Source organism: Protomyctophum bolini (genome assembly GCF_963924005.1).
Source record: "Protomyctophum bolini genome assembly, chromosome: 5".
NCBI classification, from domain to species: Eukaryota; Metazoa; Chordata; class Actinopteri; order Myctophiformes; family Myctophidae; genus Protomyctophum; species Protomyctophum bolini.
Genome location: NC_137866.1, coordinates 47604550 through 47620591, shown reverse-complemented (window position 1 = coordinate 47620591; position 16042 = coordinate 47604550). Strand labels below are relative to the sequence as shown.

General features: G+C 43.1%; 1 protein-coding gene across 4 annotated transcripts; it reads left to right on the top strand.

Moving 5' to 3' along the window:
• The first annotated feature begins 70 nt into the window (after positions 1-70).
• ptpn1 (protein tyrosine phosphatase non-receptor type 1) lies at positions 71-14087 on the top strand. 4 transcript variants are annotated; one of them, XR_013964085.1, is made up of 10 exons: positions 71-325; positions 2591-2681; positions 4330-4430; positions 6091-6189; positions 7164-7301; positions 7425-7634; positions 9220-9381; positions 9826-10079; positions 10303-12817; positions 13058-14087. XR_013964085.1 is itself a non-coding variant. In XM_080763992.1 (9 exons), the coding sequence occupies exons 1-9, from the start codon at positions 269-271 to the stop codon at positions 10628-10630; spliced, it is 1440 nt and encodes a 479-aa protein (XP_080620118.1). In that variant the 5' UTR covers positions 71-268; the 3' UTR covers positions 10631-14087. The 4 variants fall into 4 exon arrangements, 1 of the variants encoding a protein (XP_080620118.1); XR_013964086.1 differs by having other exon boundaries at positions 10303-13009; XR_013964087.1 differs by having other exon boundaries at positions 10303-13491; positions 13528-14087.
• Positions 14088-16042: the final 1955 nt, after the last annotated feature.

The window sequence follows — 16042 nt, the reverse complement described above, 5'->3', positions numbered from 1 at the left end:
TGCGGTCTTCCATCTACGTCACGCGTGCATCCTTGAGGCACACAGGCCGTAGTATGTTTCCGGTAAGGAGCAGCAGCCAGCAGCAGCAGGCCTGTTAAGACAACACAGTCACAATGTATCTGATGTGTGTAAGGTTTGGTTAAAACAAAAACTAAATAAAAACATCCGCCGCGTGGACCAGGCTGGTGTCGGTTTGGCGCCGACCCCTTTGATCATAAGAACCGCTGTGTGATCGAAGCGTCCCGGACGGACCCGGACCGGGACCGCGATGGAAGCCGAGTTTCGGGAAATCGATGAGCCCGGCAGTTGGAGCGCCGTGTACCAGGTATCCGTTAATGGGGTTCGGTTGGTTCTTCTGATCGGTACACGAAGGGGTTAATCAATTAGCTAATTAACTGGTTGTGGTGAGAGCCGCCGCGGTCCAAATGAAGACACGACGTGAATGATCACCAGTGTTGTGTTGTGTGACTGTTTAGTTCCTCTATTACTTCAGAGCCATCCTGCTGTTCCTACATGATTGATGTTCTGTGTCCCGTATATGCTGTTATACAGGGCTCTGGTCTTCAACGTTTGTCAGGCCAAGGACCCCTTAGCAGAGAGAGAGATGAAGCAGGGACCCCCACTACACACCATTTGCAGATTTAACTTTTTTCATAGATTTCAAAATGATTCATAGATGGCTTCATATACTTGTTTGGCAGCACTATCACATTGTATTAATGTGTAGCATTGTGTTGAATTCATGTTGATGTGTATTTTCAGACTAGCCGCAATTTGCAACTCTAGATTTGTTTTATAATGGGATGAATCTAGAGTTGCAATACCCTCCATTTTACGCCCCACTCATCCAATTTGCGTTTGCGATCTGCTTGTATTAAACGACGTTAAACTCACCAACATTGCAGCTGTAGGGCAAGCTTGAATGACCCTCTTTCAATCTGCTGAGCTTTTGTGCCATAAAAATCCACCGTAGACATGTTATGAGCTACTTTCTGTCAAGACATCCTCTGCAGGTGATTATTTTTCTGTGCTGGAGTTTGGAAGCACTCGTTTTAATTAAGGGGTCGTGCTGCTGCCTCCCGCATTAACTGCAAATGCGAAACAGATGGTACGCAGGACCGTTCAGTAACATACGACGAGCGCTTCCAAACTCCAACACTTAGAAAAAGAATCGCCTGCACAGAATTTCTTGACATGTCTATGGTGGATTTTTATGACACACAAGCTCACAGATTGAAAGAGGATAATTCAAGCTTGCCCTACAGCTGCAATGTTGGTGAGTTTACCGTCGTTTAATACAAGCAGATCACAAACGGAAATTGGATGAGTGGGGAGTCAATGGAGGGTATTGCAACTCTAGATTCATCCCATTATAAAACAAATTAGAGTTGCAAATTGCGTCTATTTTCAGACATGTATCCAGTTAGACCGTCACAGTAAACTTGACCTTTGGCTCTGTACTTGCTCTGCTCTTGTTTCCGTATACACCAAATCTCTTTGCCGAAAATAGTGAGCTTGTAGATCTGCTATTTTCGGCTAAAGTTGTCCCCAGAATAGGGTTGCTATATTAGTCCATTTCGGGACCCTCGGTTACCTTTTCTGAACCGGTTATTCCACTCTCCATTCCACATAGGGTTGCTATATTAGCCCATTTCGGGACCCTCGGTTACCTTTTCTGAATCGATTATCGGTTATTCCACTCTCCATAGGACGCAGATTTACCCACTCAATGTTCACGGAGAGCCGCGCCGTCGCTTGAGTGTTGGTGAGATGTTTCACAGATGCATAACACAGCTATAGGAGACAACGGAAACGTGTGCGAAAGAGCACTAATCAGAGTTGCCGTTAAGTATTTTTAATATATATATTTTTTTAATTTCTTCGCTGAACTTCTCTCTTCCTTGACTTCCTTGATGACTTCCCATTGTACCGGGAAGAGAGAATTTCAGAGAAGCCAAAAATACTTAACGGCAACTCCGATTAGCGCTCTTTCGCACACGTTTACGCTGACTCCTATAGCTGTGTTATGCATCTTTGAAACATCTCACCAACACTCAAGCGACGGTGCGGCTCTCCGCGAACAGAGAGTGGGTAAATCTGCGTCCTATGGAGAGTGGAATAACCGATTAGGGACCCTAGGGTACCGACGTCCAAAATTCAGAAAAGGTAACCGAGGGTCCCGAAAGGTTCTAGGTTGCTATGTGACATGGGTTCAAGTGGTTGATACAGAGATTTGGCGGCCCCCCCCTGTATTAACTCTTGAGGGACCCCTTCACCCCTGGGCCTAGGGGTCCTGACTCCTGGGCGCCCTGTTGAAGACCCCTGCTGTACTATACCAATGCTTATTTCTTGTCATGGACCTCCAAATATGTAATTACACCGTCAAAGGAAACTTGACCATTGGGCTCTGTACTTGGTCTGCTCATTTTTCCATATATACAACCTCTTTGCAGAAAATAGCAGATCTACAGTAGATCTGCCAATTTCGGCTAAAGTTATCCTCAGAATAGGGATGCTAGAGTTCATTCCAACCAGAGGAACAAAAGGGATCACAGGTTTTAATAGCATTTTGTTTTATCTTTTCACACAGGAAATTCGTCAGCAGTCAAGTGAACTGCCGTGCAAACTCGCCAAGTTGCCTGAGAACAAAAGTCGGAATCGTTACAGAGATGTCAGCCCATGTAAGTAAAAATCACACCCGTGTGAACTGAGCGTTGCAACTCCCACCCCCCCCCACCCCCCTCTCTCTCATTAGCAGGCAACAGTGCAGCACGTGCAGCACTATCTCTCTCTGTTTCTGGCACAACAGTGCCCCTACTGGTGCTAATAGTCATACTGGTGCTCATTATGTCACATAGGCGGACACATAGGTGAACCAACACAGGTGAACACGGACATTGCTGTTCCTTGGAGTGGTTGCACCACTCAAAAAGGGTAAATTTCAGATGTTCTCAAACATTTTCACGTCAAGGACCCCTGAATCGATATGCTCTTGGCCGTGAAGCCTTTGTAGACTATGGGTCAGTGTGGGTCAGTGTCTTGCTCAAGGACACTAACCCGATCCGGGCACCATCCGATTTCCGAGCGGCCAGCCGCTCTACCTCCTGAGACACTGTCGCCCCGCCCACTTCTGGTTTCCTGGGGCTATCCCTGTTTCTCAAACAGTGAGTCCATGGCAAATGTTTTAAAATGTTTAAGTAATATCTCATAATTTTTATAAAATTAAAGGACGACAAAGGGTTATGAAATGGGCATCTGTGGCCTCATCACGCATGTCAAGCTGGGGTCATTGAAATGAAACGAGCTGAGAATCGCTGACCAGGGTGGCACTGCTGATGTTGGTTTCAGTGTAACCTTTTTCTTTCATGTACTGTAACTTTGATAAGATGCTGTCAAAGCTCCAAGCTAGCTCAAAGCTCATCATACTTATCGGAGATCGGAGTATGTTGACCGTTGAGAGGATGTAGACTAGTAGTATTAATTTTGTAGTTTTGTTTTGCCATCAAGTTAATGGCAGGGTGGTAACTAGCTGCAACTTCCCATTGACGGCCCATACATCCAAACAGAAAAGTCCCATCTGATTGTATTAAACCACATCAAACTCACCTTTATAGAAAGAAGCTTTTCGTACAGCTGCAAAAGTGTTTTGTTTCATAAAAAATCCACCGTAGATATGTTATGAGCGAAAATAATTTCTAAGTGAGTTTGGAAGTGCTCGTTGGATATCGCTCAACGGCAGTGAGTACCGCCTGTTTTGAATTTGCACATAATGCAGGAGGCAGCAGGAGGTTGCATTACTGAAAATGAGCGTTTCCAAAATGTAAGAAAAAAAGAAAACACCTCCAAGAACAGGAAGTAGCTCATAACATAGCTCGTGTCTACGGGTGTATTTCTATGGAACAAACACTTATGCAGATAGGGGATAATTCAAGCTTTTCATACAGCTGCAATGTTGGTGAGTTTGACATTGTTTAATACAATCAGATAGGACTTTTCTGTATGGGCTGTCAATGGGAAATTTCAGCTATTCACCACCCTGCCATTAACTTATTGGCAAGATGGCTGCGCTGTGCATATATGGTCAATGGGTTCAGAGATGGAGATAACAAATATACACATCTGTGTGTGTGTGTGTGTGTGTGTGTGTGTGTGTGTGTGTGTGTGTGTGTGTGTGTGTGCACACACTGGGGGCGGATAAAGTCAATTGAAATACTTTCTTCCTTTGTTTTTCGTGACCCATGAAAATGGCTCTGTGACCCACAAATGGGTCCTGGACCCCCTGTTAGAGACCCCTGTGCTACGTAGCATTCTGTTGTGTTTTGCTTGCAGTCGACCACAGCAGAATCCGCCTGCAGCTGGGCATGAACGACTACATCAACGCCAGCCTCATCACGGTGGAGGAGGCGGAGCGGAAGTACATCCTCACTCAGGTATACCACGAGGCTCAGGCCTTGACCCATTCTGACCTGAGATCAGATTCATACGAGGTTTCCACTGGACATACACTGGTCTGATTAACCCATTCTGACCTGAGATCAGATTCTAAAAATGTCGTTCTTCTATTTTTCAGAAATAGCAGACCTACAAGCTCGTAGCGTATGAGCTTGTAGATCTGCTATTTTTCAATAGCTAAAGCATAACATGATGCTAACACCAAAATGGGTTCCCGTTCAGAATGGGTTAAGGAATTACAAATTTAAGTTGAAGATTAATTGACACACGGATAATTTTGATGAATGATTCAATTGCATTGTTTTGGTTTTTGTTTTGCATTGAACATTGGAACGTTACAATTTGTTTTTCTGTTTGCCTGTTTAGGTTTCATAATCGCAAATGACCCAGGGCAGATATGACAAATAATGTAACATACAAAGAAATCACTGACACATTTAATATATATTGAATAATTTGAATTGACAAAATAGTTGATCTAGATTGCTTACACAACACATCATTAAGTGTAAAAAATCTAAAATGACAAATGCTTTCCCGCATGTAATAGTTGTCGAGGGTGGGAGCAGCTTTGCTATGAGCTTGGAGTGATGGGGAGGGGTTTATTTACGTTCTGCAAAAATCTGGTATGCAGCAGCATTTCTAGTTTATAGAATGTTTCAGTTCCTTTTTTTCCCCCAGAATGTATACGTGGCTTGTGTACTAAATGGTTCCTTCCTCTGTGTACTAATGGCACTTCCTGTGTGTACTAATAATGTCACCCAAGACAAAAAAAAGAAAAGAAAGACACGCCATCTCTGGTTTACTTCCTTTAAACTGTGAAGTAGGTGTAGGAGGCCGCTTCTTTAGGAGGCCCCGAAGCATTAGTCCATTATTTCCAATGGAATAGTGAACGTGAACACAGCTTCTGAACCATGGTCGCCACCAGCCACACAATCTTCCCAAGATTTTCGTACTAAAATGCTTTTTTTCCCCTTTTTTTTTTTTCTCCCAGAGAGACAAATCAGGAAAACATAAACCAATACAATAACGTTGTTCACAAGGTCTGCCGTCCAGTGTTGTTTTTGGCATCAATTTTAGTTTTAGGTCATAGTCTTTTGAATAGTTTTCCTTTAGTTTTAGTCACATTTTAGTCACCAGGAATGTCTTAGTGTTAGTCTAGTTTTACATCTCAGTAAATCTACAGCTGATTTAGTCGACTAAAATGTATTTTGGCAGGCCTTTGGCAGGTCGTAATGACTGATTTTACAACTGTGTGCTTGTAGATCTGCTATTTTACAGCATACAAACCAAGTGTAAAATGACTTTCATTTATCTCTTGTCCACTAGTCCCTTCCTAACATTTCAGTCTAGTTTTTATTTGTTGACGAAATTGTCACTATATTTAGTCTTTTAGTCATCTTAGCTTAGTTTTCACGTAGTTTCCATTTAGTTTTTCGCCAGTGGAAAAAAAGGTAGTCGACGAACATCTTTCGTCATAGTTTTTTAGTCGACGAAAACAACACTGCTGCCGTCAGACCCCGGCAGTCGGCAGACCAAATTGGAGGACCATTTGTAGGATTTGTGTCCCAATTCGCCTCTAGTGCCTCCAAGTGGGATGACCTTCGACGTCACTTCCTATGTTTTCCGTCCCACCAGGGCCCTCTTCCCAACACGTGCGGTCACTTCTGGGAGATGGTGTGGGAGCAGAGGACCGTGGGCGTGGTAATGCTGAACCGTGTGGTGGAGAAAGGATCTGTAAGCAACACATTATGGTGTCACATGAAAAAAAAAGACTAAACTTGCAATATTTATTGCACATTGTTAGCACAGTGCGGTGTACCCACCAACATCACGTACTGTACCTGTATAGACCTGTGCATGTCAGAAATGCAGTGACTGAATGTAAATGTGTTTGCAACTGTTTTTCCAACTTTTACTAATCTATTCCACTACATCTCAAAGGCAAATATTGTACTTTTACTCGACTATAATTATTTGAAAACCACAAAATAGCTGATCTACACGGCTCACAAAGCGACATGTTGTGATCTTGTAGATCGGCTCTAGTCAAAGGAGCAGATTATGACTAATGACATGGAAAACATTTGAAAATGTACGAGCATTTTTCAACACGGAAACAATTGTGACGAATATGCAATATAATTGCGATGATCTCAAACGCGATTATGTAATATCATTGTGAAAGGCCTGGTGAAGTGTGCTCTGTATTGAATATATCGTCGGGCAGAAACCTCTTATCTCCATATTTTGTTTTTTTTCATAAATGAATGGCCTACTTGATCATACCACAGCGTCACACAAAATACCTGCTACGTTTGAATTTGAATCCTGAAAAGTAACAGTTTTGGACATGAGGTTTCCACCCGACAGAGACGATAGACATTTGTAGGGCTTTTCCGAATTAATATATAATATATACACTAGGATTGCACACATGCACAAAAGGTAAAGAAACCTAAGAAAAGCATGTAAAATGTATGTAATTATCATGCCATATATCATTGCTTTCGGGCAGAAACCTAACCTATTTGAACTTTGTTTTTGTGCAAATGAATGCCCTTACTTGATCATACTACAGCGCCACACAAGCATCAATAGTATAGCAAATTGCTTTTCGAGCTTTACTTTGCTACTGTACTTTTGAATTTGAATCCTGAAAAGTAACGGGGACATAATGACAGAGACGGCACAAAATGTGTTTTTTGTAGGTGAAGTGCGCTCAGTACTGGCCACACAGGGAGGAGGGGGACGCCATCTTTGAGGACACCAACTTCAAGCTGACCCTCCTGTCTGAGGACGTCAAGTCCTACTACACTGTCCGCCAGCTGGAACTGCAACACCTCTCTGTAAGCTTCTCCTAAACCCCTCTGTAAGCTTCTCCTAGCCCACTGGCTGGCCAATGTAGCAAAAAATGTAGCGCCCTATGGCTGCTAAATGTCTCTCCAACCCTCTGCCTCTCTCCCCTGCAGACAGAAGAAAGGCGGGAGATCTTACATTTCCACTACACCACCTGGCCTGACTTCGGCGTCCCCGACTCCCCCGCCTCCTTCCTCAACTTCCTGGTGCGGGTCCGAGAGTCGGGGTGTCTACGGTCGGACCGGGGTCCCGTGGTGGTCCACTGCAGCGCCGGCATCGGACGCTCCGGGACCTTCTGTCTGGTGGACACCTGCCTCCTGCTGGTCGGTACTCGTCGCTGCATCTTTTATTTATTTATTTTTAAGATTATTTTATATTTATATTGAGAGAGGTAGTGGTGTTACACTATGGCCCAGAGCTAGATCTCCCTGCTCTTCCTTCTACCAAGACATTTACATCCTGTGTCTACCTGTCTGCCTTGTCTGGTATGACACCTACTGGTTTACAAGTGGTATTACATGGAAGTCAAATCCCAGTGTCTAAACATAAACATGCATTGGAAATGGCAGCGCTTGTGTGGGTTTTAAAACAGTTTAACTGCCCAAAACGGAAAACTCTCTTTTCAAACCCATCTGTTGACTGCCGAGAACGGAGATCCCCGTCTTTTAATTGCTTTATATTTGTTTGATATTGGCGAGCGACACACCACAGTGTGTGTCTATTGCACAACATTCGAAACCGGAAGTCGTTGGTCGGTCTGCAAAATGATTCCCCCTACCATTAGTCAGCCATCCCGTTAGTCAGACTTGCGTGGCCGGTTAAGACTCACCCGTGCAGCGGGTTAAAAATCACCTGTGGCTGGCCTGGGCCATGGCTCAGCGGTCCAGGCACCTTGGCTGGTAATCCAGTCTGGCAGTGTGCCGCGGGTTCGACTTCCCGCCCATCTCTCCCCCCATTTCCTGTCAGCCTACTGTCTACCCCTCCATAAAAAAATAAAGGCGAAAGCCACGATTTTCTTTTTTTAAATCACCCGTGGCTCCTGACATGCGTTAGGGTTTGGGATAGTGTTAGTTCGGAATTATGGGAGTTACGGTGTTACCTTGAAAAGGGCTCTGAAGCAACAAATAGCTGGGCAAGGTCTATTTACTGGTTCCAACTGACGCTGAGCATTATTGTGTTTTAATCCTGGTTAGCACATAGTATATTACAGATTTAAATTCCAGGGGTACCAACTTAAAGCGTTGACTTATCCAAGACAAAATTATACTGTACTTCCTTGTATGAACAATACTGGAAATAACTACAAGCTCACAACGTGTGTGACTGGCTTCTACGTGGTTGTAACATTCAGTTTTTGATGGATTGATTCAATACTTTATTCGTCTGAAATGTTAACGGCACGTGGTACAGTAACATGTGTGCTAAAAGAATAACACAAAAAGTGTTATTATTAACACATTAATTCATGTCATCAACAAATACAAACATGTACACCTACTTCCTTCACAGGTGTTCCCGAGGAAAGGCTATGTTCCATTCTAGTCAAACAAAGCCAGGGTGCTGCTATTGTGCCAGTTTTCAGATGACTAAAACTAAATGGAAGTTTTATTCAAAAGACTGTATGACTAAAAAGTAAAAACATCAAAATTTGTATTCAAAAGTCTTTGTTACGGGGGTCCTTGAAATTCAAAGGTTTGAGAACCACTGTGTACTAAATGGAACATAGCCCTAATTAGTATCATTGGTAACACCTGAAGGAAGTAGGGAAGCGGTCCGGAAGTAGGAAGAGTTATTCTGCGTGGATGGAGCCCATTACAAGCAACTACTCTAATATGTATACAAATGAACAGTGGCGACAGTGAAAAATCTAACTTCCGTCCCTTGTGTTGTATTCGTGTGGTCGTGCAGATGTCCATCCGACAGGACCCGTCCTCGGTGCGTATCCGCGACGTCCTGCTGGAGATGCGACGCCATCGCATGGGACTGATCCAGACCGCTGACCAGCTGCGCTTCTCCTACCTAGCTGTCATCGAGGGGGCGCGGCTCATCAACGGAGACCACACCCTGAAGGCGAGTTCCTGGTTGCGCGTGTGTCGCGAAGCACGCCGCTGCTCATCGCCTGAAAACTGGGTTTTAGTTTACTAAATATTATAAGATTATACTTGACTAAATCTACAGTTGTAATGCCTAATTCACACTTGGCATAAATATAGCCAATCTACAAGCTCTAGATTAGCTATTTTCAGAGCGGGACGCCTGTGTGCAACCAAGCATAAAACGACTTGGATCTCTTCTCCACTGGTCCCTCCCTAAGATTTGTTTATTTGTTGACGAAATTGTCAATACATTTTTGTCCTAATTTTAGTCCTAATTGCTTATTGTTTTATTTATCAGTCGAAGAAATTTAGAAATGTAGAAGGTCCAAGTGGGATAAATATTTGTGTACGTCGGTCCTTCGTTCATCATTATCTCCATAAGCATTCCGAATCAAACGTTGTGTGTTTGCTCGTTCAGGAGGAATGGAAGGAGCTGTCCAACGAGGAAGATCTTCCTCCACAGTTCTCTCCTCCTCCTCCTCCTCCTCCTCCCAGAGAGCCTCACAACGGACAGCCTGAAACAGAGACCACCTCCTCCTCCCCGCCACACCACCACATCGTCCCAGAGACCACCTCCTTCTCCCCGCCACACCACCACATCGTCCCAGAGACCACCTCCTTCTTCCCGCAACACCCCATCATCCAACAGAACGACCATGTCCAATGTCTCGGGTCAGTGTCAGCCATTTTCTTCGTACTTGATTTATTTTTCTTTCTTTTTTTTCCCCTTTAAAAAAAAGAAAGGTTAAAGCACTATATTGTGATAGTCAGTGATAGTTTGTTCAGTGTTTGTTCAGTAACAGTAGTGTGTATCTATCATATGGCACGGTTATTCATAGATTATTATGCGTTCAGTTATTCAGTTATCCATGTGTATCTATCACATCGTTCACAGTTCCTCGCCACAGCCGGAGCTGCGAAGGAGGACTGTCGCTGAAGCCCCTCCTCCTCCTGCTGAAGCTCCTCCCCCTCTCGCTGAAGCCCCTCCCGCCAATCTTCCCTCCTCCTCCTCCTCCGATCAGCATGAATGTCCGGCGGTCTGGGAAGAACAACAGACCTCCAAACCCCAGCAGCAGCAGCAGCAGCAGCCAGCGCCGCAGACGACGCGCGAGACAGAAAAACAAGCAGAAGAAGAGTCCTGGAGCCCCCTGCTGGCCAACGTGTGCGTGGGCACGGCGCTGGCCTTCGGCGCCTACGTCTGCTACCGAGTCTGTTTCCACTGATGTCTGTCCTCAGAGCCCGCTCCGCTTCCTCCACTCCGCTTCCACTACCGGGTCTTTTATACTGCAGCCCCAGTGGATTGTTTGGACTTTAGAGCGGATCTCCTCTTTTATCTTTTTTTCTTTTTTTTTTTTTTACCACTTGAACCCTTGCGTCCCTAGAGGGCGAAAATAGAGCATAGCAGTGGCGGCCATTTTGTTCACCGGCCCTGGTTCCACAAATAGAAAGCCCATTCTCTTTCCTTTTTTTTCTCCTCCAAGTTACAACTTGTAACTTTGCCGTGGTGTGCGGTTTTCAGATGTTTGTCCAGGTGGAGCCTGGATCGCATGGTTCCAGTCTCGAAATAATTCATATAGGCCTAAATATTTAGGGAAATCTCTTATGGGCTGAATGGATGTGGAAGCAGAGCCAGTAAACGGACTGGCCGCCACGGCTATGCTCTATAGCCCATCTACAAGCAAAAACACGTCTTGTGAGCTTGTAAGACGGGTCCATTTTCGAGATTTTGTGTAGACTTGGGGAAATACTAGAGGGTCTGGTAGACTAGAGAGCCCTGGGGGACCCCGGACATCTTACTTAGGGTTTAAGTGGTTAATTAGCGATGCAGTGTGGGGGAGGGGGAGGGGGGGGGAAGGGTCGTCGGCCCGCCCTCCTCGCCACCTCGTCTTAAACCCTTCAAAAACCTTCACTTTGGATGCTCAGGACGTCACTTTTTTCAGGTGTCACATGACCCCCCCCCCCCCCCCTGTGTGTGTGTGTGTGTGTGTGTGTGTGTGTGTGTGCACTTTACAGCGTGAAGTGTGTGCTGTAACGTGCGCAGCGCACGCCTCTATTTCACCTACCAGTACCAAATGTAAAACGCAGAAGTGTTCTTCCATTTCACTTCCACTTCAACCCCTCGCCCCGTTACGGTCTAAAAAGCAGTGGTTCTCAGTGGTCGTCGTCGTCCCCCCCCAGAAGAGAAAGTTTCTTAATAATGTCAAGATTCAAAAAGGAAATACCAGCAAAAATAGCAAATGTACAAGCTTGCAGTGCGGCGATGCAAGCTTGTACATTTGCTATTTTTTTTTTAATAGCCAATATATAAATGGATAAAGTGGTTAAAATGATTGTGACGCTTGTATCTACTTTTGCTATAGGGACTTCCTAGAACGAACCCCACTTTGAGAACCACTAGGTCTAAAGAGGCTGGACTTTGACGAACACATAACACATTAGGGCTGGGTCATATGGACAGAATATAATCATAATAATAATAATAATAATAACACAATAACATCATATTTTTTACTAAATACCTCAAAGTTGATATTGTGACCATTATATGATATATTGTGGGCGTATCCGTTTTCTTAAAAGTAGGGCTTACGTCATTTAAAACCAGGAAAATACAACACTTGGGTCATGTCATGTGACGTCACGGTATTCCCAACGCTAGTATCGTATCACGATATATGTATATAATTATCGCTGTCGGGTGGAAACCTTGTACTGTATGTCCAAAACGGTTACTACTACTAATAATAATAATAATAATAATATCCTGTGTTCGAATAGATCCAAAGTAGTTATTATTTTGTCTCAAGCTCTTCTTGATATTTTTCATTTATCAAATCCACAGACACAAAACAAAATCTAAAATAGTATGACAAGAATTAAGAAGGTGCATATATATATATATATATATATATATATATATAGGACATTAATTACGAAAACACAAAAAGTTCAAAGACGGAAGTTTCTGCCCCGACAGCGGTAATGTTTGCCCAGGCCTAAAAGAGATACCAAATGATTTAGTTGTACAGATCTATGTCAAGCTGGAGCAAAAACACAGAAACCGGAGGAGTGTGCGGGCTGGATCTGGGGACGCATGCAGAGGTTTGGGATCCATGCTTTATTTATAGGCTGGGTTGGGGATCCCCGGATCCAGGTCCAACATTGAGGAACGGGAATCGGTTCCGGCGGCGATTTGTAACCGGGTTTTATCACACCGTCAGAGCCGGTTATGTGGACTTTTACATCCACTAAACAATTACAAATGCCGGTGCTTCTCAAGCTTTTATTCAAAGGACAACCATAACACCTGAGTGTACAAATGGAACCAAATGAAAGCATTCGGTTCCGTTTGTACACTCATAGTTACAGACCTGTAAGGATCCATATGGTTCCATTTGTACAATCTCATAGTTTGAGACCTGTAAGGATCCATATGGTTCCATTTGTACAATCTCATAGTTTGAGACCTGTAAGGATCCATATGGTTCCATTTGTACAATCTCATAGTTTGAGACCTGTAAGGATCCATATGGTTCCATTTGTACAATCTCATAGTTTGAGACCTGTAAGGATCCATATGGTTCCATTTGTACAATCTCATAGTTAAGACATGTAAGGATCCATATGGTTCCATTTGTACAATCTCATAGTTAAGACATGTAAGGGTCCTTTTTTGGGGGCAACCGAAATGGTTAAAATCCTAAAGGATGTCGAACCTAGTTAGGATCTATGCTTTGTGGACAGTGTTGTATAGGATTTTTGCATGCTCCCGCGTGCACAAGAGCAATCCTGTTCCTTAATTTGTGGGGAGATATTTTTCTGCTGATGCTTGAATTGTATATCTGCTTCAGTGAGACGTGTTCAAGCTGATGTTAATGACACTTATAAGTCAAAATGTGAAATGTTAATCTGGTGCCTCCCTGGCCTTTTCTGGGCTGTTTCGAATGGAAAACATTTAAGGCATCACTTCTCAAGCCTTTCATGTCGAGGAGGCGCTCCCAAACGGATATGTATTTGAGTGTGGTCACGGTGTACCCCCATTTTGTGCCAGGGACACTGTGTGTGTGTGTGTGTGTGTGTGTGTGTGTGTGTGTGTGTGTGTGTGTGTGTGTGTTCAAAGATTTGCACAAACTGTCATGATTTTTTTCAAAAAGATAGTAGATCTACAAGCACTATATGAGCTTGTATGTCTGCTATTTTTGAGTAGCCAAAGTGTTAGCTAATGTAGCATCACAATCATTTTAACCTGCGAGCTTTGGTAGCTATATATATATGCTACCAAATGCATATCCGTTTGGCGGTCCTCCGACGTGAACGGGTTTTAGAAGCACTGCTGTGAAGAGATTGATTGGAGAATGTTCAGTTTGTGTTCATGACTCTGAATGATTGACATGACTTGTATAGAATGATTGACAGGACTTATAGAATGTATCCATAATGTCTTCTCCACGGACACACGCATATATTTTTTCATATCAGGTTTTTTTTTGTTTGTTTGTTCCCCCCCCCCCCCCCCCCCCCCGCTTCGCAGGGCCCCGCGGCAAACATGATTCGTTGCTTCAGGTTTTTCTATACTGAACTTGAAAAAAACGCAAACAAAACATGTATTTTTTTTTCCCTTTTCCCATCAGTCATTGTTTTCCTTTTTGTTTTTTTTAAATAAAACAAAAGCCTACTGCAGATTGGTTCTGTTTATTTTTATTTTTATGAACGTGTTTTAATCTCTTAGCCCTTCGGACTTACTACAGGGGGGGCTTCCAAATCTTTTTTGTGATAGGAACTTTATATTATATATATATATATAGCTGAAAATGGCTGATCTACAATCGCAGTGCGACCTTAGAGTATATATGAAGAGTGTGACACATTGTCACTTGTCAGCTTGTATATTGGTTATTTTCAGCAGAGAGAGGGTAAAAAGCAGACTCAACCGTCTGTGACGTATTGAAGGTTTAAGTGGTTTAAATGTCTGAAAATACACGTTAACATGAATCCAGCATAGAAAATACGTGTAAAGAAATCCATTTACACAACCCTGATGACAGTTGAATGCTGTCATTAAATGCTAAATTAAAAAATACTAAAATAGCTCCAATACAGAAATTCATTGTCATAAGCTCATAAAGCATATTCAATTAATAATTTCATGATACATATAAATTGCTTTCATAATTGATTTAATGTAAGGTAAAAAAAAAAAGTTAGAGCAACAAGTGTGTGGGAAGGGAAATAGCTAGGAAATGTCTGATAGGTGGGGGCAACGCTGGTTGTTGAGGGCTTGTGATTGCTGTCATTGCACACAGGTGGTACAAGCAAATACACGTGTCTCACAGTCACGCAGCAGTGCAGGGTCTGCGCTCTGTAGGCACTCACACTGGTCTGACTACTAAGCTCTTGTAGGACTTTATGCAACTCAAGAAGAACCTCCTTTCCACAAAGAAGCGGCCGACGCTTTTCCCTTTGCAGATGAGTAAGGATGGGTACTTTTTCATACAGTAGATTTCATATAGCTTCTTAGTTTTCGTATCTTGTTTGACAGCATTATCATCGGTGTTGGATTAATGTTGATGTTCAGACAGACAGGGAGTATAGGCTAGTTCGCCCAAATAATGACTTGTTTTCTATCAAACACCCCACGAAGCCTTGAAATGATGTATTTGTTCATGTATTATTGTTTGTATACTTGATGGTGGTTGTGTTTTTGAAAGTATACCACAAGGTGGTGCTGTAGGACCAGCCTTTTAGAGTCACTGGTTTCTTTTGCCAGACTGGTTCTCAAACTGTTTCATGTAGAGGAGGACCTCCCCAAGTGATGGTAGGATATTACGTGTATTTGTCTGCGGACCCCCATCTCAAAACATATTTGTTGCCAGCTGCAGGGACCACCAGAGAAGCAAAGAATTTAGTTTAAAAAAATGTATTAACTAATTTTGCTGGGTAACCTCTGGTACTCCTTCAAGGACCCCCCCATGCTTTGATAGGTGCGCACTAGCCAGACATATTTGATAGGTGGGCACTGGCCACTAGCTAGCCAGATATATTTGATAGGAGGGAAGCCACTATAGCCAGACATCTGGGCACCTCAATGTAATATTGTCTATTTTGTCCAAAATGTAAGACACAAAAAGATAATCTTAAATTAAAGTAAGTATAGGCCTACATTATTTGAACATTCACTGTAGACTTAATGTTATATCCTTCAACAGTTCAACTTCTTGTTTATGCCCTAAAATGACTGGATATGGTTTAGTAGCAATTTGTTTATGTATCAGGTCTAAATGTTAGACCTTAATTGCAAATTGTTTAAGCATGTTCTAACTGCGTATACTTTACTTTACTTGAACACGTTTTCCAAATATTACATTTTTTCAACATTTGGGTAAAAAAGAACCAATGTAACACTGATCAAGTGCCCATGCACTCGTCCTTGGTGCCCACCTATCCTGTTACCCTTTGGTCTATGCCCTGCAGCGTTTTGACGCAACCCACAGGTTTCCTGCATAGTGTTACTGTACCTACAGTATAGCCTACTGGAGATTGGATCATCAATCACTGTTGTGTTTAACCGTCATAGTAGTTGACTGTAGTTTCAGTGGAAAAGCTTTTGGCTGAATTGTGCAACCAATTGTCTTTTG

What these genes read in the sequence shown, in the direction of transcription:
- ptpn1 (XM_080763992.1), top strand. Translation starts at nt 269, where the DNA reads ATGGAAGCCGAGTTTCGGGAAATCGATGAGCCCGGCAGTTGGAGCGCC. An exon ending in GGAAGTACATCCTCACTCAG is followed by an intron (nt 4,431 to 6,090) that starts GTATACCACGAG and finishes CCGTCCCACCAG; the next exon opens with GGCCCTCTTCCCAACACGTG. An exon ending in GTGTGGTGGAGAAAGGATCT is followed by an intron (nt 6,190 to 7,163) that starts GTAAGCAACACA and finishes TGTTTTTTGTAG; the next exon opens with GTGAAGTGCGCTCAGTACTG.